Source organism: Euprymna scolopes, chromosome 12, assembly GCF_053919585.1.
Source record: "Euprymna scolopes isolate OS-2025 chromosome 12, ASM5391958v1, whole genome shotgun sequence".
Classification (NCBI taxonomy): domain Eukaryota; kingdom Metazoa; phylum Mollusca; class Cephalopoda; order Sepiida; family Sepiolidae; genus Euprymna; species Euprymna scolopes.
The window spans coordinates 86316859-86343039 of record NC_136493.1 but is presented as its reverse complement, the minus strand read 5'-3'; the positions used below and the strand labels follow the sequence as shown (position 1 = coordinate 86343039).

Sequence of the window (26181 nt, the reverse complement as noted above, 5' to 3'; positions counted from 1 at the left end):
GTACAGGCTATAACGTAGGTATGTGTTTATAAGCAACCTGACTTTTGCTTATTTTCTTAGTCTTGCTTAACTACTGCTTTCTGAAAATGGGAAATAAACTTCTGCCAAATAAAAGAAAAAATCCTGAAAATTTATATATTCTAATGCTTGAAAATAAATTTTTCACAATGTTTATGTAAGTAAATTTTTCTAATATGAATTTACAATGTCGAGGTTTAAGTTTAATCATTTTTATCAATTTTGAATTTGTGCTGTCAATTGTGATGGCTATATTATATTTTCTTAATATTTAAAAGCATCCGATTTAACTAATTCAGTCCTTATACAATTCAAATGATCATATCCAGTAAAACATAATTGAGTCTGAATTTAATATTTACGTCATCAGATGTCATGCAACTTGTATAAACTTGTCTGCAAATATTTGTACACCCCTTTTTTAAATTGCAAGAAATTTAACTTTTTCGGACAAGTTAACAATTCACTTTCTCATTAAATGGCTGACTTGTCTGTTGCTTTTTTTTCTTTTTCTTTGTATTTTTTTTATTTAATGAAAGCCATTTGAGTTTTGTTTTCCTTAGCATGGCAGCTGAGTGTTAATTGTAATGATTATGGCTGAGCCATTACTTGCATTCTACATTGTTCGCTTAAAATGAGACGCAACTTAATTGCAATCTAGAATAATTAACTAGAAAAACCAAACTTGTTATGCTTTGCTTTTATGTGATGTTTTATACTGTTTTGTTTCTTACTTTGTGTGTGTGTGTATGTATGAATTCTCATCATTCAATTGTAATCTATTTCAGATCAATGTACGCGTCCAGACAATGGATGCAGAGCTGGAATTTGCCATCCAGCCCAGCACCACAGGAAAACAACTTTTTGACCAAGTAAGGTTTTGGGTTTTGGGTTTAAAATTTCTATTTAAACTAACCATCTATAACTTTATTTCAATTGTAAAATCTTATCTATTTATTATTGATAATTTTAGCTTTTATTTGAAAGTTTTTTTTTTTTTTTTTTTTTTTTTTTTTTTTTTCATGATTAAAAAGTTATCACAAGTTTAGTCATTTTGATGATCTGTCTCCTGAGTATAAGTACAATTGATAAAATTCTCTCTTCAAGCTAAATTGTCAAGTCTCGCCTTGCTCTCACTGCATTGCAGCCTCATGTGGAGAATCAAGCATTCATACAGTAAAAAAAAAAAAATTCATCTCCACTTTACTTTTCTTGACACCTCAATATCATTCTTCTACTTAAATCTAAATTTCCAATGCTTTGGTCTTGACCATTTGTGGTTGAAGAACCGTTATATAATCATTAAGCTGTGACGTGGCTGGCTGGTATTACTAAATATACAGTTTTTGTAGATATTCCACAATCTTAGAATTGTTTGCCAAGGTATTCCATACCTGAACATACACTGCTAAACTCAGCATTGTGATAAATGCTTGCACCTATTCGGTTAAATTGTCTGGTGCCTGACAGTCATTTGCAAGAGCTGAAAGACACATGACGGTTAAAATTGTAATGTAAGCAAAAGGGAGAAATCTAGACGAGTTGTTGCATTCTTTTGTCTCGATGTAGCAAATCAAATGTTAGTCTTGCATTTGTTTTCATTAAGTGAAACCATTTTAGTTTAAGTCTCCAACAATGACATGGTTTTAATTTACAAAATGCAAAATATCTGAATGAGCAAGTGTTATGGATGTTGAATCCAACAAGTCTTTGATGTGTAAAAGTAATCATTTGAAGAACCTTGGTCAGTTCTGTTCAAATCAGATTTTAGCAGAATAGTCTGCGTCCTGTATTTGTGAATTTCCCAAAAGTTTCTTATTTTTCAAAGTAAATAGTGAAGTGTTAAATGTTCATTAAAATATCTCTGGCAAATACTGTTGATGCAAAATAATTTTCATATTAAGTCCCCAAACAGCTTAAAGTCTCGATAAATTTTTTTTTTCTTAAGTTTCTTTAAATATAAGTTGCCCTCCTTATGCATCTAAAAGAAATGAGTTAATTTTAGATTGGTTTTAATGTAAGGAATAAGTAAACCTAGACTAAAGAATTCTTAACCAGTTTAATTTTTAAGTTCTGCCAGACTTGTGAAATTTGGAGGGGATTTTTTTTTTTTTTTCTTCAGTATTCGGATTCTCATAGTATAGTTACTGATTCTTATTTGACTATACATTACTCGATGTCAACTATTTAAAACTTATTTGATAAATGACTTTGTTTACTGTATTGTATAGAAATACGATGGACAGCACTTGGGTTCATTTAAAGAAAACAAAAAAAAAAAACTTATCACTGTTTATTTGAAATGAAAAATTTGTTCCTACTGTATACAAATTTAAAACTTACAAGTTTATATATTTGGTCCAGTAGTCGTAGACCCCCCCCTCCCTACTAGTGTTGGCTCAAGATAATTGTCAATATTATTGATTTCCTCCATGGCAAAATATTGACCATTGAACTCCTGTTCTTTTCAGGAAACCTTGTAATTTGATAGGTTCATATCGGTTGGATAAAACCGTTTACTCAGTTTGAAGTCTCAGTCGACGTGTGAGCTGTGAATTCAAATGAAAAATACTCCTCTTCCAAAAAATAATTTTTCTCAAAGAATTGTGCTTGTCTAAACTCTTAGCTTGAATTCATAGCAGCATATGCTATTAATATATAATTCATGTACAAACTGAAAAATTCACTTTTTCTTCTGAATTTCAACAGTTCAAATCTAAATGTTTCTACTAGATGTTTGCACAATCCTATCCGCATTCAAGTTTCTCTTTCCACTCCCAAAAAGCATTCCCAAAACGATGTTTATAATCCAAAGGAGGCAAAATCTGATACTAATTCTGTTAGGACCTGTATATAAAGTTGCATTTTAAATAGGTTTTCAAAAACATTAACTATTTAGGATGTAATAAGTAAAAATGTGAATGAAGTGAAAGTTTTAAACATGCACTAACTTTTGATTTGCTCCCTGTAATTGAATTTCACATATTTCATGACTGTTTTAGGTTGTAAAGACGATTGGTTTAAGAGAAATTTGGTTTTTTGGTCTCCAGTACAAAGATAGCAAAGGTTTTACCACTTGGCTGAAGCTGAATAAAAAGGTAAGAATTTTATTCACGTTGTCGGTCATAAGTTTGGAGCTGATTGTTTTATGAATAAAACTAAGATTGATTCAATTTATGCAATGTTTGCTTTTGTTTTAAAGCAAAAGTTTAAATTAGATTATGTAAATGTTCATTTTTTCAAGTAAATTGAAAACTATTTACTGAGAAATAGTGGAAACTTCTCATCAAACTTCTGATGCATAATTTTTCATGGTAATGACTTTGGTGCTAAAATTTACAAAGTTTAGACCACTATCTTTAACCATTTTTAACTAGGATTCAGAACTATAGTTTTAACAAATCATTAACCAGAAGTTTTTACAATAATTTGTAGATGCAGTTCAACCCCTAGGGGAGGATTAATTTGTAATAGTCTTCAGTGGCCTGGATAGCTGAGGACCTGAACAGCCATCAAGGACAAGCAAGCTTTCGTGTCCACAAGTGGTCAGCTTTTGTGATGGAATTGCCATTGGTTATCCATCTTTTGTGACTTTGCTCGGAACCACTGTATGATTGATGATACAGGCAAGGACGAAGGCCTTAACTCTGACCTAGCCAAAAGTATAAAAATTCCAAATGGAGCTGAAATTCCTTATTTCATGGTCAGTGCTGTAATTAATTGCTGTTCTAACCTCTTCACATGTCCTGATTTTTATGCAAAGAAAACTGGACAAAAATAGATTAGAAAATGGTCCTATTCACCTTTTTTATAATTAATTTGAAAACAAATTTCTAACCCATTTGTCAATTCAGTATGTCTTGTAAATCACCAGTTGCCACATACAAATATTGTTACTGAAGTATGCTGAGATGCGTTTCAATTTGCTTCTAAAGTGACACTAGGTCTTTGTGTTGAATAATTTGATTTATTCATAATTCTTCTGTTTAGGTTACCAGCCAAGATGTGAGAAAAGAAACACCAATAGATTTCCAATTTAGAGCCAAATTTTTCCCTGAAGATGTGTCTGAGGAACTGATTCAAGAAGTCACACAGGTTAGTATATGGAATTAATGATTGCCAAATGATTCACCTTTTCATGGGTCGATTTGGGTTGAATTTCAAATCTGGATCCAAGCAAGAAATGTAATAACTTGTATGAAAATGTATTTTGTTTGCCTTTATATAGTTATGCATTTTATAGCTTTGTGTTTATATAGCTTTGTGTTTATATAGCTTTGTGTTTATATAGCTTTGTGTTTATATAGCTTTGTGTTTATATAGCTTTGTGTTTATATAGCTTTGTGTTTATATAGCTTTGTGTTTATATAGCTTTGTGTTTATATAGCTTTGTGTTTATATAGCTTTGTGTTTATATAGCTTTGTGTTTATATAGCTTTGTGTTTATATAGCTTTGTGTTTATATAGCTTTGTGTTTATATAGCTTTGTGTTTATATAGCTTTGTGTTTATATAGCTTTGTGTTTATATATATATATATTTTTTTTTTTTTTTTTTTTTTTTTTTTAAGGTGTTTATATAATTAGTCACATAAATTACTTAACAGAACACAAATGCCAACTTGGTATTTGTGCCGATTGCCAAATTCTGTTTCACAAACAGCGACTACATTTGCTCTTGATATCAATGGCAGTAGTCTTTTTGTTCACCTACAAGTTGAAAAACTAGATAATTGACAACCGTCCAAAACCTGCAAATGACATGGTGTCCAGACACAAAAACTGATCTTCAAGCAAAACTCTTTTTATTTTGCTATTTTGGACTGTCAACAGTGCCTATTTTATATAATAGATTTTATATAATAGTGACCTGTGTCTCGAAATCAAATGGTTTTAGGTTCATGTCCATGTGCAGCCACAATTTCTTTATTGTGGGCACATACGAATTGTAGCCACTTATTCCTCTCTCTCCACTGTCACTTCACTACCATGTCGATGTTTTCCAGCATTTTATTCACATGCTGAAATACAAATAAATTCATCTTTTAATGATTTTTTTTTTCTGTGCTGTAAACTTGTCTAAGTTATGTAAAAATTGTATAAAATATTTGTAAATATAAATATAGAACAATTTTGAATTTTATTTTCATCAAGTAAAATAAAATTTCGTTTAAATTTTTATTTCTTTGTATTAAAATTTCAGTTTAAATTTTAATTAAAACATTGCAATTTTAGTTTAGATGTGGAAACAAAACTATACAGATTTCAATTCCACTCTGTAATAACTGACCACTTTTAATGTAGATTTGCTTGCTTCTGTACATGTGAGGAATGAGTTTTCTAGAAAAGTGTATGATAAATCTATCTACTCAATGAGTAGAGCTAGGTAGTAAGTTATATATATAATTTTATATATGGCATTTAAACTACATGACTTTCTGCATTTCATACCCTGTAAGGACTTGTCTAGCTTAAAGTCTGTGTACATTTCCCTACACAATAACTGTCAATTTTCAGCCTACAGGGTATGGCGATTTGGGAAAATCTTTAATCCATTTTCAGCCAGAAATGTAGCCGTTATGGAGTCAAAAAGTTCGATTTGACCTTTGATAACTCTACCAAACTCCTCTGCCAATTTTGGGTCTAAACAATTGAAATTTTAGATATAGATTCCTTGAACATGGATCTAACTAAATAACTGGATTTGAGCCCAAAACATGTTATGGGGTCATAATAGGAGTCGGTTTTTAAAAATTTGACCTCTGCGATCTCTACCAAATTACTTGGACAATTTCTGGTCTAAACATTTGGAATTTGACATAAAGGGTATTCAGAGATAGGGCAAGCTGTTTAATCAGTTTGGGTTGAAAATTTGAGCTAACAATATATAAATGTATGTGTATGTATGCATGTCTGCCTAAAGCTTTCGACAGAGGCAATTGATTTTTCACAAGATCAGTTTTTTGAAGCTCGACCCTTCAGGCGACAAATACCAAAAAAATTGGCTAAAAACATTTTCTTCACCCTCAACTGGGCACTTCTACAGAGAGGGTTTTTTTTTTTTTTTTTTTTTTTCCGCAGATATTTACGAAAATCATCCCCCGCTTTTCGATTATCTAGCCTTAATTTAAACCTACGTCACTCCCGGTTTGGCGGTGGTCGTAACAGCAAAGACGTCGCGTTTTTCCTCCTTTGCGGTACGGGTGTCGAGCCGGACTTCCTACTACCACTTTTTTCTCAACACACCTCTATGCACCCATGCTAGTAAATACTAAACTCAATGTTCGGTATCTATTGATCTTGCCGTAATGATTTGGGGGGGGGGGGTTAATGGGAATCTCAAATTGTTTAAGCTTAATTGGTAAATCTGAAAACGTTTTAAATCTGCTTTTTAATCAGAGCAATCTGTTTTCTCCTTCCAGCGCATGTTCTTCCTTCAAGTGAAGCGTGCAATTCTGTCGGATGATATATATTGTCCACCAGAAACTTCTGTTCTTCTTGCATCATATGCACTGCAAGCCAAATACGGAGATTACGATTCTGAAAAACATGTTGCAGGTTCTTTTATCAACGATTCGCATGAACGCCTCCTTCCACAAAGGTAACTTTTTGCTTCGCATGCTTAATGATAATTATTTAGATGTAATCACATTTTAAAATTATCATTGGAATGAATTTTCAATATTTTGACGCACATTTTATTAAATTGTCGGAGTTTTAAAAATTCATTTCCACATGATTTTAATGTTAAATAACTTGAATCAAAGCATCCTTGTTAAACCAAACAAATTTTGAACTTTATTTTTTTATTATATATATATAAAATCAACCAATGCCTTAAAGTTTTACAAGTGTTTCTCTTTTGTTTTAGAGTATTTGACCAACATCATCTCGCTACATCACAATGGGAAGAGAGAATCGTAACATGGTATACTGAGCATAGAAGAATGTTGAGGTAAATATTTCAATTAACAATTTCTAATCTGACATTTCTGCATTTTTTATGTTAAAACTTCAGATCTTTTTCTAAAATTGTAGAAAATTCCAGAAAGAACTTTAGAAATGAAGCTTTTTGTTCAGAAAATATATTAAAGCTCTTAGTAAAATTCTGGTGCTACCAGATCAGGCTGTCTATTGGCTTCCTGAGACAAAATGCACCTACATTGATGTTCCTTTTTGTTTTTCTATTCTCTTTTGTAAAACTTAATTATGTTCTGTAAAAACAAAAACAGCCCCCTTCTCTCCCCGCTTTTTTTCTTCCCCTACTTCAACTGGCCCTACAAAACATCAAAATAACGGAGACAAAAAATATTATGAATCTTCTTGCTGAAACCTTTCAAAACAATTCTTCCAGCAAAAATTAGTCAATCCTTCCAAAAGATAAAACAAGATGCAGAAAAAAAGATAATTAAATTTCAACTCCAACAAAGAATATAACTATTGTTTTACTAAAAATGAACTCTTAAAAGCCATAAACGAAGCACATAATACAGCTACTGGGGTAGAGGAGATACATTCAGAGTTTCTGAAACAACTTCCTCCCAAATCTATAACACATCTTTTAAACACACTTAACAAAATATGGTTCAAGGGAAAACTACCCAATAGTTGGAAACCTATCTTGATCCCCATCCCTAAACCAGAGAAAGACAATTCAGATCCACAAAATTTCAGACCAATTGCATTGACAAGTTGTTTCTGCAAAACATTTGAAAGAATGATAAACGACTGAATTGTTATCTGGAAACGAACGACTCAATTGCCAACCTACAAAGTGGTTTTAGAAACAAGAGGAACAATGGACAACATAGTCCTATCGGAGATCTTTATCAAAAAACATTCATTAAAAAAACATGCAATAGCTATCTTTATTTAGAAAAGGCATATGATGCAACATGGCGACAGGGTATAATAAGACCGTTACAACCTTGGATTAAAGGGCAGACTAAAACTTCTATCAGAAAATCTTTTATCAGTATGGGTATAGTAAGAATCGGACCCACCCTATCAGACACAAAAATACAGGAAGGAGTCCTACAAGGATGTATTTTATCAGTTACACTCTTTAATATAAAAATTAATATTGTAAATTGTCTAAACGAGATAAATAGCTCCCTATATGTCGATGACCTTGTAATCTGCCATAGATCCAAAAATATGCATACTTCAGAACGCCAACTACAAATGTGCATAAACACAATGGATGACAGAAAATGGCTTTAAATTTTCAACAACCAAAACTAAATGTGTCAATTTCTGTAATCATAGAAAAATGCACAATGACCCTATTCTCAACCTAAAAGGAACAAAAATCAAAATAGCTGATCAACATAAATTTTTTGATAAAACTCATCTCTCACTTAAAATATTTAAAACAAAAATGTTTCTCTACAACTATTAAGGGTTATAGCAAATACTGAGTGGGGATCAGACTGATCGTCACTCTTAAAATTATATAGAACTCTGATAAGAACCAAACTAGATTATGGAAGCTTCATATATGATTTAACAAGAAAAAGTTACCTTAAAACTCTAGATTCTATCCATCACACAGAATTAAGACTTGTCCTGGGCGCATTCAAAACCTCTCCGATAGAAAGCTTATATGCTGAAGCCTATGAACCTCCACTAAAATTTAGACGTGAAAAATTAGGCTAACAGTATTATCTAAAACTAAAATCAAACCCCAAAAATTCTGCCTATCAATGCACTTTCAATCCCAACTACACACATCTATTCAGACAAAAAGAAAATGCAATTAAACCCTTTGGTCTCTACATGGAAGAAACAATAAAACCACTTAGACAACTCATTAGCTCAAACCAGCATCCACGAGGAAAATCTAGAACTCTCACCCTGGCTGTTAAATCAACCTAAAGTCATACTAGACCTAACAATATATCACTTTGCAGACTGTAGAGAAAAACTAAACAACATTCTGGATGCTTACCCAAATTGGATGCACATTTACACAAATGGTTCCAAAAACCAAAATAAAGTGGGATGTGCCGCCATTTCAGAAAACACTATTCAGCAGAAAAGGTTACCAAATAACTCCTATCTATAGTACAGAAATTACAGCCATAAACCTGGCTCTAGATATCATCACCAACCAAAACTCCAAAAACTTTATATTTGTAGACTCATTATCAATCTTAGAAGCAATCAAAAATTAAAAAAATCCCCTACTCATCAAACTGTTACAAAAGATCCATTCTATCATGCAACACAAAACTTTCTTCTGTTGGATTCGCAGTCACTACGGTTTCTGCGGAAATGATAAAGCTGACACGGTGGCCAAAAATTCCTTAAAACTACAAATAAACGACATAAAGGTCCCATATACGGATTACAAATATGCAATAAACATTTTTATCACAAAGAAATAATAAGAAAATTGGAACAATTGTCAAAACAACTCGCTCTTCCAAATTACCCCTATACTTAAAAAAATAAATAAATAAATAAATAAAATAAAACCTTCTAGATACCAGAAAATCATGTAAAGAAGTCGTCTTATCACGTATCCGGATAGGACACACATACATAACTCACTCCCACCTACTAAAGTGAAGAACTTCCCAAATGTATACCATGTCACGAACCTTACAGTGAAACGCTTTTTAGTTGACTGTCATGATCTCACACGAATTTGTCAACACTACTACAAGGCTACAAGTTTAAAAGAACTCTTTGATAAAGAAAATCCTAAAACCATTCTAAATTTCTTAAAAAGAACAAATCTTTATCGTAAAATATAAAAACCATCAAATAATAAACTATACCAAAACATTGGCCGATATACCCAGCGAAAATCCATTCTGAAAGTATCAAAAATTTAAATCTTGTATACAGCATTAAATGACCCAAAGAAGGTTGATATGCTGGTTAAACAAACAAACTTAGTAAAATTATTTTTGCTTTGGATTCTTCGAATTACTCTTATCTTGGGTTTTATTTTCAAACGTTTTGATCGCTGTAATCTCCAGCCTTCTTCAGATGGATTTTGTCAAATTCTAATATTTTCTCAAATCACTCTAAATACAATTGCAAATTACTTGGGACTCCTATGGCTGGACCAAGAACATCCTACTCCTGTGGATTAAATAAAGGGCTCTCTTCAAAATTCCTTGATTCCAAAGTTAAAGACTGACCTGAAGAAATATCTACCAAAATGTGAAAATAGCACTTAAGGACAAGAAGTCTGAATAATAATCCTCATCTAAAAAAAAAAAAAAAAATGTTTTAACTTAAAACAGATTGAAATTTATTCATCGGCAACTTTTGCTGATCTGATCATCTTTAAGATGTTATCTATTTTGTACATGGATAAATGTGGGGAATGTTAAGTGCTACAGATTTAAATACAGGACTTCCTCTAACACAAAGAATAGTTCTCAATCTGAGAACTTAGATTTTAGTAATGTTTTTTATTTTTTACTTTCACCATTTCAAAATCTTATTTTCCAATTTTTCAGGGAAGATTCTATGATGGAATATCTGAAGATAGCCCAGGATTTAGAAATGTATGGTGTCAACTATTTTGAAATTAAGAACAAACGTGGAACTGATTTATGGCTTGGTGTGGATGCCTTAGGACTGAATGTTTATGAAAAGGATGACCGGTAAGACAGCGCAATCCTCTTTATATTCTACACTTTCATTTTAGCCAGAACAAATGTCCTGATCTAACGCAGTTGTTTACAACTCTTACATACTAAGCCACCCCACCTTCATTTCAAGATTAAAAGTTTACATTTGGGAATAGGGTTTGTTTTTTGAGGGGGGGGGGGTGCTAAACATTACAAAGGTGAGACCATTTAAAACTTGTATAGAAACTGAACCACTGAAATTGAACCAAAAATTGTAATATAGACAGTTATAGAAAACTGGCAGAAATGTGGATTTTGAAATATAAAAGTGCAGTATTAGAGTTGAGTTTTTCAAAACAAAAAAAATGGTCTTGAAGTTTAGTTTCTCTGAAGTTTTGAGTTATCAATTGTAATTTTCTTTTTTAGGCTGACTCCCAAAATTGGCTTTCCATGGAGTGAAATAAGAAACATTTCGTTCAATGACAAGAAATTTGTAATCAAACCCATTGATAAGAAAGCCCCAGTAAGTTCAATATTAATTTAATATTAACTTTATTTTCTCAGCTGGTATTGTAAACTCTGAAAATCATCAATAACTTTCCAAATTGTAAATTGATAAATTAATCGTTTAAAAATTCTTCTGCAATAAATGTAAAAGCTATCAAACGTTTTTGTAATTATAAACGTTTTACAAATAACTTTTCGTCTTTTTTTTTCTTTTTAAGTTTTAAAAATGCTAACCACCTGAAAGTTAATTTCTTGATCTGAACTTTACAAATTTTTATACGAGGGGAGTGGATACTAATAGTTTAAATATACTTTTGACTTTAGGGCAACTCATTGGCAACAGTTTATCTACAATCTATAAAATTCAAAGAATTAACTCATAAATTTCATGTTAAAAATATTTAAACTGATTTATGATGTTTTAAATTGCAGGACTTTGTTTTCTATGCACCTCGATTACGTATCAACAAGCGAATTTTGGCGCTTTGTATGGGTAATCATGAATTGTATATGCGACGTCGAAAACCTGATACAATTGAAGTACAACAAATGAAGGCTCAAGCCAGAGAAGAGAAATTGGCGAAGCAGCAAGATCGGTAAGTTTTTTTTTTTTTTTTTAAATCTGTTCAGATTTCTAGGAATTTTTGTACATTTTATCACTTTTTCCTTTGCCCATACCTCTAGTAGCAGCACTTTTGTAAGATGTTTTAAAACCCGTGAGGATTATGAAAAGTTAATTGCAAAATATTTTTAACTTTATTCTTTTCAGTGAAAAGATTGAAAAGGAGAGACAGAAGCGAGAAGAAGTTGAGAAAAAGTTAAAAGCTTACGAAGATAAACTTCAGGAACTCATCAATGAAGCCAAATTACGACAGAAAGGTGACATTCCAAGCTTTTATGTTTAATATATATATATATATATATGCAACATAACTATAACTGCTCTAAGCCCAGACATCTTGTTTGTCAACCATTGTCAGATTCCTTACTTCAAACATGCGCTTCATAATACAGCAGCTACCACTATGCATGTAATACAGTTCAAATGTAGTAATACATCTTTTGTACAAACTGCCCAAAATAGTAGATAAGCAAGACAAAAATTACCCTTCAAAATAACCAAACTCGGGCAGAACCTGCTTCCAAATAACCAAACAGTTCAACAAACCATTTCATACCATCAAATCTATTTTGATAGACACCAATTTCCTGTCGAAGTGCAGAAACAAAATGGATGATAAAACTGAACATACAAAAACTGTTCTGAACTAGAAGTTTTGAATGTTTCAATATTTTAGACTAATTTTTTAAATGCGACTTTGTTGATTAAAGGAATCATTTTCTCCTAACATTAATTCAGGGATAAGCCTGCACATTTTTTTTCTTTAAAAGGAAACGTTTTTCTGCTGAAAATTCCAGTTTTCACAATTTTGTTTTATCAAAGAATAAATCAGATTGCTTGAAATTAAAATAACATCGATAATTTTCATTTGTTTTGCATAAAGCTTTTTTCATAATTATATGTACGTAATTCTATGATGGATTTAATAAAATAATACAAGAACAGTTTTCTTAGAATTAAGACTTAAATCAATTTGCTTTCAAACTGCACAATATTTTAAATATTTCTAAATATTTTAGGGGAAATAGGTTAGCTCCTACTTAAAATTATATCCTCAAGAACTTTCCTAAAATGGATTTTCCAATTGATATTCATTCTGCAGTTGTCTATTCTAATTTCCAGGCATTTATAACCTTTTACAAAAAAAAAAAATATTCATTTTTATAAATTTTATTTCAGCACACTGTCCTAAAATGTTTAAGTTTTGTCCATAAAAATACTTTTTCATATTTTTCTGCAGATTTGGAAATGTCTGAGGCAAAGAAACTTGAATTGGAGCACAACTTACAAACTTTCAATCAAGAAAAGGAAAGTTTAGTTTATGAAAAAGCACGAGCCGAAGAGTTGAAACTTGAAGCTTTAAAACATGCTGATTTAGAGAAGGAAGTCCGAACACAAAAGGTAGAGTTGAATAAAATTGTTTTTTCTCGGCTGTACTTTAATTGTTGCTGTTCTCGCTTTTGTAAGGAGATACTTGGCACAACTGGTTATGCATGCTTTTTGTTTTTGTTTCTTTTTTTTAACTAGCCACTTCTCTACACATTAAAATGACCTTGGCTTCTATCTTGCCCTTGTGTGTAAAGGCAAAACAAATCCTACTAGCTTTAAAATTCTTTAAACACTTACACAAAAATGTCAGCTGGAAAAAAAAAAATTTGATCCTGAAAACTTTCAGCACACTTAACTTTGTAGATTCAAATTTGAATGATAAAACTTGATGTAAAGTCAAATCATAAAACTGCCTTTTCTATCTTACTAAATTTGATCATTTGCAAATCTACTTTTTGGTCCCCCTATTTATCGGAGAGGGATCTGTATTCAGTGGCGTCTGTTAGTCCGAATGATCGCCAGATAACCGTCAGTTAGAATTTGCATCAAATTTCAGGAAAACTATTTCATTAAATAGATGTGCGCAGTATAAGAATTTTTACAAAACTTCCCGTTGACACAAGAGGAAAAAAATGACATATTTTGCCCCATAACTTTTGATCCATCGATTTAGATTTTTCTGAAAAAAATGTGTGGTGCCCATTGTTAATATAAATCTATAAGTGACCCTGGCAAAATTCTGGTTCGTGCCTGAGAACTTAGTGCTAAAAGCACCCCTTTTTGTAGTTCTTTTTTCATATTTCTCAAAAACTTGACACGTCTGACTATATAGTAGTTTTTTCACGGTGGTCAACTCGAATATACATGTGTTAAGGCCTGAAACTGCACCATTATCCATTTATACTGGGATTTTGCGCCCCAAGGGGCTCAAAAAGGTTTTTAAAAAATGCCACAAAACTAAATGTTTTTCACACAGTAATCGATACTAGATTATGAAATGAATGCTGAATTTTTAAATATAAAAGTTTTTGCTACAATATATCCATATTAACTTTTTTTTTTTTTCTTTTTTTTTTTTTATGAATCTTAAAGAATTCAACTTTTAATAGAAAAAAGTTGAATTTTCTTTTGTGTAATTTGTTTGCAAAAGTGAATATTTTTTCTAAACTTTTGGTATTTGGTTTTGCTATGACGTGGCTTGAAAACTTGTTAGGACAAACCTGGTTCCCGACATGTACAAGCCCGGTTTGACTCTTGTTTGGTCATTCACTTTTCTCACTAATATTATTGAAGCCTCTTGGCTATGCAGCAATGCTTTTTACATGATAATACAAGTTTGCAATCAGCATTTTTCTTTATGCTATAAATCCTTTAAACTCTACAGAAAGTGATGGCTGACACTTTATAAATTGATACTTTCAATTTGCCAGTTTAGATATTTTTAATTGCCAGTCATATCCATAACTGTCATTTTAAAATGAGTCTAATTTTCAGATCATCGCTATAAATACATAGAAAAACTATTTGGCTTTTCTTTGTAAACCTTGTCCTCCCCCCCCCCCTACTATTGTTGGATTCTGAAGTTTTTGTTTGATTGCAGGAAGAGGAGGCCATTCTGGCTCAAGAAATTGCCGAAAAGCGTGCTGCTGAAATAGCCGAGAAGGAAGATGCCATGTCTAAACTGAAAGATGAACTCGAGTTGATCAGGTTGGAGGCTCAAGAAAAGGATGCTGCCTACAGTGCTCTTATTTTGCAACAGTCGCAAATGAATAAAATAAACCAAGCTCATGTTCAAGAGAATGACTACGATGAAACCGTTGAGTTGGAGGAGAACACTGAATATGGTAATTGATTTTTCTTTGCATTGTCAAACCAGGTATTCACTTTGACTTTTACTTTTGTCTAATTTACAAATTTTTAAATGGGCATTAGCTAAATGAAATCCAACTCTTCCTGGTTCAAAGAAATAGAATTTTCAAAAACTTGCTGTAAAATGGCTCATAGGAGCCTGAATTAATATAACATTCAAAGAAAATTTAAATTTCTTGTTTCTATAAATTTTTAAAACTTTATTGCTGATGTTTGAATATTTCATCATAAATTCTATTTCTTCGTAAATCTTCATCTTGTATGAAATTGATTACACACCAGAATTTGATTAGCAAAATGAACCTAGATTTTTCACACACACACACATATATATATATATATATATATACACACACACACGCACACATTCGGCTGAATGTTTATTTTAAACACATTATTTTTCCAGGTGCTGAACTTCAAGTTAATGAGCATGAAGTATTACCTCGGCCTGAAGAGGAAAGACAGACTTTAGCTGGGAAGAATCAACGCCTCCAAGAACAACTTAAAGTAAGAATATTTAGATTCTTTTTGTGTGCAATGAAACAAAGCACTGAATCCTCAACATGTTCTGATTGCTTAGCATATACCCATTAATTTTGCTTCGTCTTTAATTGGGTTGACTTCATGTTTCACATTTTAACCAACTGTTCATGCAGGGGAGTCTTCCAACTCGATGGTCATGCTGCGATGACGACAATGTGAGCTATTGAAGGTTATTTCAGTTTCCATCTTATGGTTAGTTTCTTTAATGACTTCAAACATTTCCTATTTTACTCGAGCAAGCCATCAATCTAGAAAATGCTCTGGAGAATCTGTTTGACAAGCAGTGGGGGCCAAGTTGAGATGTGTAACATACATTCTCAATGAAACCTGTAGTGAAAGACCTGCAATTTTCTTCATCTGATATACTGCAGTTTGATTGCGTCATTGACATTTAGTCATACAAGAGTGCGGGCCAGACATTTGAATCGTGTTGCCACTCCTGCATGCAATTGGATTTTTGCATCTTGTAAAATTGATGTCTACCTAAACACTTCACATGGCAGATATAACATCTTAGAGTTGTCAGTTTGCCCACTTTCACGCTTCCTTTTAGGAAGATCATTTGACGTCAGGATTTCCAGTTGCTGTGGCATTCATGCCACAGAGGGTTGCTTTTTTTTTCTTTTTTTTTTTTTTTTTTTTTTCCCCTGTGGAGAAAAGTCTTGATGTAATGAAACTTTCCCGCAACTTTAACTAAAAAAGATCTTGTTTTTGTATTGATTTTTTTTTTTTTTTTCTTCAAACAACTCAGGTTCTTGGTGAGCAATTGCAGACGTCCAAAGATATTACAAAAGAGACCAAGAATGACATCCTCCATGCAGAAAATGTCAGACAAGGCAGAGACAAGTACAAGACTTTAAAACAGATACGACAGGGCAACACAAAGAAACGAATTGATGAATTTGAATCCTTGTAAGATTTTCTTTTTCTAATCACTTACATTTTTCTTGAACCATAACTCTACTGGAATTTTAGTTTTCAAATAAGACAGCTATGAAATGTTTGAATAAAATCTATAGCCATGAAAAATTGTATAAAACATCTTAGATTTAATTTTAAGGCGAAACAAATTTCATTATAAATACAAATGAACTTTTTTAAAAGTTTAATGCGTACGAATGAAAAACTGATGCTTTTGTTTTATAAGTCTTCCTGGCAAAACTAGTCTTGCTTTGGCAAGAAAATTGACTTCAAGTAAGTTAGTCGTCCTAGACTCCTAAAGAAATCCTATATGAAACTGGTAGTAAATTATTTGAATAATTAAGATATCGAACAAATCAAGGATTTCGAGTATCTCTCCCAACATTGAGTTCTTGCCTTTTCCTCTGTTGATCTTAGTTTCACATGAATATTTCTGTTCTAAAATTTGTATTTTTTTCTGAAAAACAGGTTTTCAACTTAAAATTAATTTTCATGACCTTAAAATTGCAATGGGTAAATCCTGATCTTTATTAATCATGTAAAATTAAAAATCTGTTATTTTAACAATGATTAGACAAATGTTAGTCAGTGTCACTTAACACTATTAACACTTTTAAAAAAAATTGATTTCTTCACTGGGTGTGTCTTCCCCCCCCCCCTACACCCACAATTTTCATAGTTGATATGGCATCTGCTTTGCAAAAATTTAAATTATCTTGTTGGTTCAACCCATATCCCTTTGTAAAATAACTTTTGTTCAATTAATATACTAAAATGAATTCGGTTTTCTATTATTGCAAAAGTTCGCATACACTAAATAAACTGAAGTTAATTTTCTTCCAAATTTCTGAAACATTTGGTTTTTTCCTTTTGGTCATTTTACAATGAAACTACTCTGACCAAAACAAAATGCTTTTTTTTTTTTTTTTTTTTTTTCCCCCCCCTTAAATTAATGTAGGAAATAACATTTTATTTGCAACTAAGAATTAGTCCAACTTTTTTCTGTGTGCGCAAAATCTATAGATAAGCATATTTGACCTTTTCTGGCCTTGGATTACTTGTTGGCGTTAGACAGTGGTGCAAATTCACTGTCCTTGATAACTAGAAATATTTCTAAAAAACACTTTCTGCTCATAATGATTGTCCCATTTCTTTTCTGTTAAAAATTGGGAACCAGTTTAATTTTCAATTTACTGGATGGGAGCATGTAAATGAGTCCTTTCTTGATACATGCAAGCGTCCCTCCATTTCTTGTAAGATCCACCGATGTTTGGGGGGGGGGGTCAACAAAATGACGAATATCCCAAGTATTGCATACGTAGTTCAATTATTCATAGAATTTTTAAATTTGTTGCATGATGGCTCTCTTTAGGCTTTTTTCCTAGCAAGATTAGCTATTTAAAATAAAGGCATAAACTTTATGCTAGTGTGATCGCAACAACTGTCCAATGGATCGATAAGAAAATTCCTGAACAACTTGACAGCTTTGCCATCTTATCAGTTTTCCTCCCTCTATATTTTCTTACACTTTTTGTACACAAATTGCTTATTTTCTCTCGTAGAAATAATTTGACTGGAATTTTGTAACCAATGCTAACGAGTAACACAGTGAAATGCATTAGATTCTGTTTCCAAAAACTAAGAATTTTCCTCTTTTGATGAGCTTTCCAACACTACAACCATTGATTGTGTATGCTAATAAAACTAGTAACGGTTTGTAAATGTCACACTCCAAAACTGGTGCTACCAGATCAGGCTGCCCTGTGGCTTCCTGAGACGAAATGCACCTACATTGACGTTTTTTTGTTTTCTGATCTTTTTTGTAAAACTTAATTATGTTCTGCAAAACCAAAAACAAAAACAACAGCCTATTCCCCCCCCCCTTTTTATTTTATTTTTTCCTACCTTACTCCCGGTCCTGGATATGACCTTAAACTACATCCGATGGTGAGGTCCAGCTTACGGGCTTGGGGAGTGTGGAGCCACCTCTTAATTGCCATTGCTCCCAGGTCCACCCTGACCCGGAGTGGTAGTACCTGTTAGGGTCCCAACTATGGGTTAAATAGAAACAGATTTTAAAAAGGAAAAGAAACAACAAAAAAAGAAAGAAAAAGAAAACAAATATATTCTATTAAATTATCTATTTATTTATTTATTTTTTTTTGCTCTGTCGGTAGGGCATGAGAACAAACCGACTGTCCCCCTGCAGAGGGTAAAAATCCCTCAATGGGGCAACCAGTTAGCCGTGGGTTGCTACCCGTAAAGTCTTAGGACGTGATCCTGGTGATTGAGCGAACCTAAACCAGGATACATAGAAGTTTAGGCACCGCAACACATTACTTTGGCCCTTACTTCGATTAGACGGGCGGTCGGAGAGGCCCGATCTGACCAATCGGCCAGTCACGCCAAGCACCACCATATATTGCCCATTCCAAAAACCCACTAATACAACACATCCCCCCTCTCCCACAAATAACCCTACTCCCTAATATATGATGGAAAGCGGTGGCTGAGGGTCAATCGATTAGGTGTGAATATCGATGACGAGGCTGTAAACCCCTCAGGATTGCTACAGATCCCATAGCAATATAAAGAGAGAACAGATAATCATTATGATACCACCAAAGTCGGTTATATCATCATTGTATCCCTGTAGAGGCTGGGCGAATGGGTTTCCCCCCAGGCTCTTCCCAAATAGGACTCCGAGGTGGGTGGGGAACAAAGATGACGAAAAAAGAAAACAAAATATATGGCTTATTCCTCCCAAAAACCACCCAACCACCCAAAAAGAACCCACTCTGATGTCTCTGACATCAGTAGCTCTGACGAAGAGACGATAAAACCAAGGAACTCAACATTCGTAGTAATAGAATCAATGGAGGAAACTCCTTTGAGCAAACTATCACCTTTTAAAATTGAAAAAAATCTTAAAACTCTAAAACCAAAGTCTATTAAAAAACAATTTAACGGCAGCCTACTAATAGAAACCCATAACGAAGAACAAACTAAAGAAATATTGAAACTAAAATTATTTGAAAACATCAAAGTCAAATGCTACAGACATCCAACCCTAAATACTTGCAAAGGAGTAGTGAAAAGCCACGAACTTGCACTTTGTCCCTTGGAGGAAATCCGGACAAACTTACAGAAACAGAATGTTAGATGTTCGCAGAGTTCAAATTAAAAAAAATGGTGAGAAAATCGATACCAATACATATATACTAACTTTCAATTCCCTCACCATACCCAAAGAAGTGAAAGTCGGATATATGAAAATAAATGTAGAAATTTATATTCCAAACCCCCTCCAATGCTTCAAGTGCCAGAAGTTTGGACACCATCAAGATCGGTGCACACGATTACCAGTGTGTGGAAGATGTGGAGAAAGCGGCCCACACATTGACTTCAAAAAAGATTTCAAGTGTGCCAACTGCCTGGGAAACCATGGCGCTGGCTCTAGATATTGCGAAATATGGAAAAGAGAAAAAGAAGTGACCAAACTAAAACATATAAAGAATATATCCTACCCAGAGGCCAGGAAAATCATCGAAACTAAAACATATGCAGATGCAACAAAAAAAACTAATCCAATCAACAATCAAAATGGTCATATACATGTAACGGATACAACTGACAAGAAAATTGATGTCCTAAGCAAACTAATAAAGGAAATGAAAGAACTATTAGAAGAAATGAGGAAAATGAATAGTGCAATGTCTGCAACCAATCCAAGGATAATATTAAGTAAAGACACTACTGAACCACAAAAAGAAACAAAACCACAAACCATTTCTACAAAAACAACCGAACAACCATCAAACACATCACAAGCCAGAAAAGAATCAAAAATCCCCTCAGACAAAAAAAAACAAAAACAAACAAAAACAGGAAAAGAAAGATCCCGATCTATATCTCGAACAGGGACTCCGACAGAAAATAGATTTGAGGGATTGGAGACGATGGAAGTTGAACACAATTCCAAATGAACAAAATATTACAATGGAATATCAGAGGGATAAAAGCAAACCAAAATGAACTCACATTATTAATAACAAATATGAGCCCAGCACTTGTCTGTCTACAGGAGACCTTTCTGAAAGAAAATAATACCATCAACATAAAACACTACACATCTTACAACTACATAAAGATACGGACAGAGCTTCTGGAAGCACATCAATACTTGTGAAGAATGAAGTCCCTCAAAGACATATAAATATAAACACAAACTTGCAAGCAATTGCAGTTTCAGTGACTCTACATAGAACTATAACACTTTGCTCAATATACATCCCTCCAAAAGATACAATCAACGAAACTGAGATAACTCGATTAATAAAACAACTCCCTAAACCCTTTTTTCTACTAGGAGATCTCAACAGTCACAATGTAATATGGGGAAGTAAAGAAACAAATAAAAAAGGAAAAGAAATAGAAAACATAATAAATAAAAATAATCTATGCCTCCTTAATAATCAAAACTACACCTATATGTACCCAGCAACAGGTACTTTCACCGCCATTGACCTTACCTTATGTGATCCTTCCATATATATGGACTATGACTGGAAAGTACACAATGACACCTGTGGGAGTGATCATTTCCCAATCATCCTGGAAAGTCTAAGTACTAGCACTGAACAAAAACCACCCAAATGGAACCTACATAAAGCGGATTGGGAAGACTTCCAGGAACAGTGCAAAAACCAATTAATTATCGAAAAGAATGAAGATGACCATTTGAACTACTTCATTAAAACACTCACAAACATAGCAAATAATACCATACCGAAAACAACCAAAACCAACAATCACAACAAACCTTGGTTCACAAAAGAATGCAGAAAAGCCATCGGAGCTCGACGAGCTGCCTTGAGAAAATTCGAAAAGTATCCAACAAGCGAAAATCTGGATTTCTTCAAAAACAACAGAGCAAAAGCCAGACGAATCATAAAGGAATCCAAAAGAACAACCTGGAGAAATTATATATCCAAAATTAATGTGAATACCAAGGTGAAAACAGTTTGGAACATGATGAGGAAAATAGAAGGAAAGTGTAGTAGTACACCAATATCCCACATCTCTAAAGGCAACAAAATATACACCGATCAAAAAGACATTTCCAATAACCTGGCAGATAATTTATCAAAAATTTCATCATGTGACACAGAGAAATTCAAAAAGATTAGAGAAAAGGAAGAGAAAAAGAAAATTCTATTTAAATCACAAAATACTGAAAAATACAACCAACCTCTTACCTTGCCTGAATTAAAAGAATCGCTAACCAAATGCCATGACACAGCTACAGGGCCCGATAAAATTCCATATGAAATCCTCAAAAAACTTCCAGAAGCCTCAATGAAATACCTACTTGAAATTTTCAATATTATATGGTCCAGTGGAAACGTACCCGAGACCTGGAAAGAGGCCACAATAATACCAATCCCCAAATCTGAAAACTCCAATCCCAATCAAGTAACGTCTCAGATCCATTGAATTTCAGGCCAATAGCTCTAACAAGCTGCATTTGTAAGACCATGGAAAGGATTATAAACAAAAGACTAATCTGGTTCCTGGAAACAGAGAATCTTATTACAGAATTTCAAACAGGATTCAGGAAAAACCGAAGTTCATAGTCAGACTTGAAACGTTCATCAGAGAAGCCTTTGTAAGGAAGGAACATTTAACAGCAGTGTTTTTTGACATGGAAAAAGCCTACGATACTGTGTGGAAGTACGGTGTTACAAGGGATCTGAAGGCGCTTGGACTAAAAGGCAGAATGCCAATTTTTATTGAAAATTTTTTAAAAAATAGACGGTTCAGAATAAAGGTTGGCACAGCTCTCTCGGACTTGAAAGAACAAGAGAATGGAGTACCTCAAGGGAGTATACTGTCAGTGACCCTGTTCAGTATCCGAATTAACAACATTGTAAAAAACCTTAACCCCGGGGTAGATTGCTCCCTATATGTGGATGACTTCCTAATATGCTGTAGATCTAGATATATATCTATAATAGAAAGGAAGCTTCAATTGTGCTTAAACAAAGTAATGAGATGGACGGAAGAGAATGGATTTAGATTCTCCAAAAGAAAAACGAAATGCATGCATTTCTGCAAACTAAAGAACATGCATAATGATCCTGTCCTAACCATGGAAGGAATGCCCATACCCGTTACTGACCAGTACAAATTCTTAGGGATTTTATTTGACAAAAAGTTAACATTCATCCCACACATAAACTATCTGAAAAAAAAATGTAACAAAGCTGTAAATCTTTTGAGAGTGGTAGCACATACCGATTGGGGTGCAGACAGGGAAACACTCCTTAAACTTTACAGAGCACTAGTCCGCTCAAAGCTAGACTACGGTTGTTTCATATATGGATCAACCCGAACATCATATATAAAAAGCCTAGACCCTATTCACCATACTGGCCTAAGATTGGCACTAGGAGCATACAGAACTTCCCCCGTGAACAGTCTATACACGGAAGCACATGAACCCCCACTAGATCTAAGGCGAGAAAAGTTAGCCCTTCAATATTTACTGAAACTGAAGTCTTGCCCAAACAACCCTGCATACCAATGTACCTTCTATCCTAAATATGAAGAACTCTTTAAAATGAGAAAAACTATCAAAACGTTCGGGCTCCGAATGAAGGAAAGCATTGAAGAATCGAAAATTCCAATCTCCAGCATTCACAACTTCATACTGCCTAAAACACCCCCATGGACCATGAAACAAGTTGAAATAAAACTCAACCTAAACAAAAAGTCCAAATCTACCACAAACCCTATTGAATACCACGACGAACTTCAACATTTAAAATTACAATATTCAGACTACACCTTTATCTACACAGACGGGTCTAAAAGCAACAATCACACTGGATGTGCAGCAACGTACCATAAAACCACAATGAAGAGAAATCTTCAAAATGAAGCATCTATCTATATTCACTGCAGAGACTATAGCTATCGATCTAGCACTCAACATAATTTCAGAGGAAACCACCAAAAACTTCATCATTCTCACAGATTCTCTATCAGTCCTATTATCTATACAAAATCAAAAACAAGAAAATCCACTAACAACAAAATTAATAGAAAAAATCAATATCCTTTCAACTACTAAAAACCTTATTCTTGTCTGGATCCCCAGCCATGTGGGGATCAAAGGCAATGACAGGGCAGATACAGCTGCAAAAAGATCTTCTCACCTTCCAACTGACAATTTTAAGATTCCACATACTGATCTTAGACCCCAGATAAAAGCATACATACAGGAAAAATGGCAACTGCGGTGGAGTCAGCAAGAGGGCAACAAATTATACTCAATCAAACCTGAACTTAAGGAACGATGTCCGGACATCAAGAGATCACGCCGAGAAGATGTGATACTGACTCGGCTGCGCATAGGGCACACCAACTTTACTCATTCTTATATACTAAATGGAGAATCGGCGCCAGAGTGCATCCCATGCCAGGAGACACTCACAGTAAAACATATCCTAGTTGGGTGTGATGACCTTGCCCCAACTAGAAAATTATATTATACAGAAAGCAATATGGAAGACCTTTTTGAAAATAAAAATATTCTAGCATACCTAAGGAAAGTAAATTTATATAAGAAAATTTAAGGAAATTTAAAGTCACCCAAATATACACATCCATGTATAAATACAACATTTAATTTCTTAGTTCAATTTTATAAAAAAAGGGAGGAAAGGCTGAAAAAGTCATTCCCTCCTCCCAATAAAAAAAGTTAAAAAAAAAAAAAAAAAAAAAAAAAAAAAAAAAAGACTCCGGCATTAAATGACCACATAGGTTGATATGCCGTAAAATCAATCAATCAATCAATCAACACACTCCAAAATAAAGGAGTTAATGTAAAATAAAAAAAAATTGATAGATAATGATTAATGCAAAATTGAAATGGTGTTCCGAAGAAGTTAAGATATCCAACTTTTTGATTTTAGTTTTTCTTTAAATTCAAATTCTTTTTTCCTTTTAATCTCAAAACTTTTTACTTGAATGATTTTTTTTTTTTCTTTCTATTTCCAGCTAATCCTGTTATGTTCCAGCATCTTGAAACATCTGGCCTTTATAAAGGGAGAAGTTTGACTTAGGCTGATTATGTGGGCAGTTAGAGCAGGACATCCCTCCCCAAACCTCTATCCCTACAGTATATAAAAAAAACTGTAAAGTCTAATCTCTTTTCTCTTTCCTACCCCTCTCATTCCTCCTTGTGTGTAGATTCATAGAAAGAGGTTGATGCCATCTTTCACTTTCAACCTCCACTTTAAGATAAGTATTTACACACAGCTGCTTTGTAGACTCCCACAACAAAGCCTTTGAGACGCTTTTCAATTTCTTGTTGCAAAGAAATTAAAAAGCAAATATTCTCGCCTCAAAAGCCATAGTTTTTCCAATAAAATTTATAAAAACTAAAATAAAAAAAACTGAAATTTTTATATTTTTTTTATTAGTTCAAAATCTTACAAGCAATAATCATTTTTTTTTTTTTTTTTTTTTTCCCCCCATTTTCTTTCCTTCCACTCGGCCATAAACAAGATGTCTTCCATGATTTTTTTTTTTTTTTTTTTCCCCCCAGTCTGAAGGTTTTTAAAGCTGGTAAGGTGGGATTCTCTAGATTAAATTTTTTTTTTTTTTTTTTTTTTTTTTTTTTTTTTGCAACTTCAGTTCATAAGTTTGCTTTTTGGCCTTTGAAAAAAAGTGAATTAATCATGAAATTTTTCAGTTATTTATATTTCAATGTTTTAAAGTCGTTGATTGTTAAATCTGGCTTATTGTTAGCCTGATCACACAAGCCTTAACTTTTTATATCTAATTATGAACGCTAACAGTGCCAACAATTTAATTGGCAAAGTTAAAACAAAACTTTCTTAAATATCGTTAAGTTGATTTTTGATTAATAGGAGTCACTCTGACCACTTACTGGAGTAAGCACTTGTACAATTTGAAAGTTATGGGTTGGAATGGGACTAAAATCTTGTGAAATTGTGCTAAACTGTATGTACTCTTGCCAATCTAATATTTTTCTATGCCCCCTCCCCCTAACTGTAACCTGTCTGTCCAATCGGCTCCTGAATGCTACTGTTGGAGGGAAGAAAAAACCTTGGCTGAGGATCCTACTGCTGTCTCCGTAAAACTTGTCCTGTCAGACACATTCCTCCTTATCCGATTGTTGTAAGAGTTGTCTAGATATTAGTCTAATGACCAATCAAAATAACTTATTAAAATTTAATGAAAATAAAGACAAAAATTTAATACATTAACTTTGAAATGAATGGAAAATTGTTTTTGAAAGTTGAAATAAATTCTATCCGTAAAAGATGTAGTGTTGTGTTAAATTATTTTGCTCTTATCGCTTCCCACCTCAAAGATTGAGACCCCATCATTAATGGATCACTTTTCCAATTGATGGCATGGATTGCGATTCAATTTGTAGCAAATTTCATTGAAAATTGCTAAAACTGCTTCATTTATTTTCTTTTTCGTAATACTTTCCCCTCCAGAAATTTTGGATTTAATTTTTAAAAAAAGAAAAAAAAAAAAAAAAAAAAAAAAATGGAAGATATTGTGCAAATCCTTTTTATACAAAAAAAAAAAAAATTGCCACAAATTTTATTTTTGACCAACTTTATTTTGCATTCCTTCAACTGCTATTTATGCCCCCCACTTTTTAATACCAGATTAAATATCAGGATCCCTCTCCCCTTCCGACTCTGAATTCTATGTATAACCTTAGTTACATTTCT

At 33.1% G+C, this 26181-nt stretch overlaps 1 protein-coding gene across 2 annotated transcripts in view; it reads left to right on the top strand.

The window, feature by feature from the left end:
- Positions 1-25756, top strand: part of LOC145291393 (radixin-like) — a 69084-nt gene extending 43328 nt beyond the window's left edge. For both annotated transcript variants that reach the window (XM_080137189.1, XM_080137188.1), the window contains 14 exons: positions 807-890; positions 3021-3116; positions 4009-4113; positions 6439-6617; positions 6888-6971; positions 10495-10641; positions 11035-11131; positions 11548-11711; positions 11885-11994; positions 12978-13138; positions 14667-14910; positions 15342-15442; positions 16230-16390; positions 24464-25756. In XM_080137189.1, coding sequence (XP_079993315.1) covers positions 807-890; positions 3021-3116; positions 4009-4113; positions 6439-6617; positions 6888-6971; positions 10495-10641; positions 11035-11131; positions 11548-11711; positions 11885-11994; positions 12978-13138; positions 14667-14910; positions 15342-15442; positions 16230-16390; positions 24464-24467 — 1737 coding nt within the window. In that variant the 3' untranslated portion in view covers positions 24468-25756. The remainder of the gene's footprint in view (positions 1-806; positions 891-3020; positions 3117-4008; positions 4114-6438; positions 6618-6887; positions 6972-10494; positions 10642-11034; positions 11132-11547; positions 11712-11884; positions 11995-12977; positions 13139-14666; positions 14911-15341; positions 15443-16229; positions 16391-24463) is intronic.
- The last annotated feature ends 425 nt before the right edge of the window (positions 25757-26181 follow it).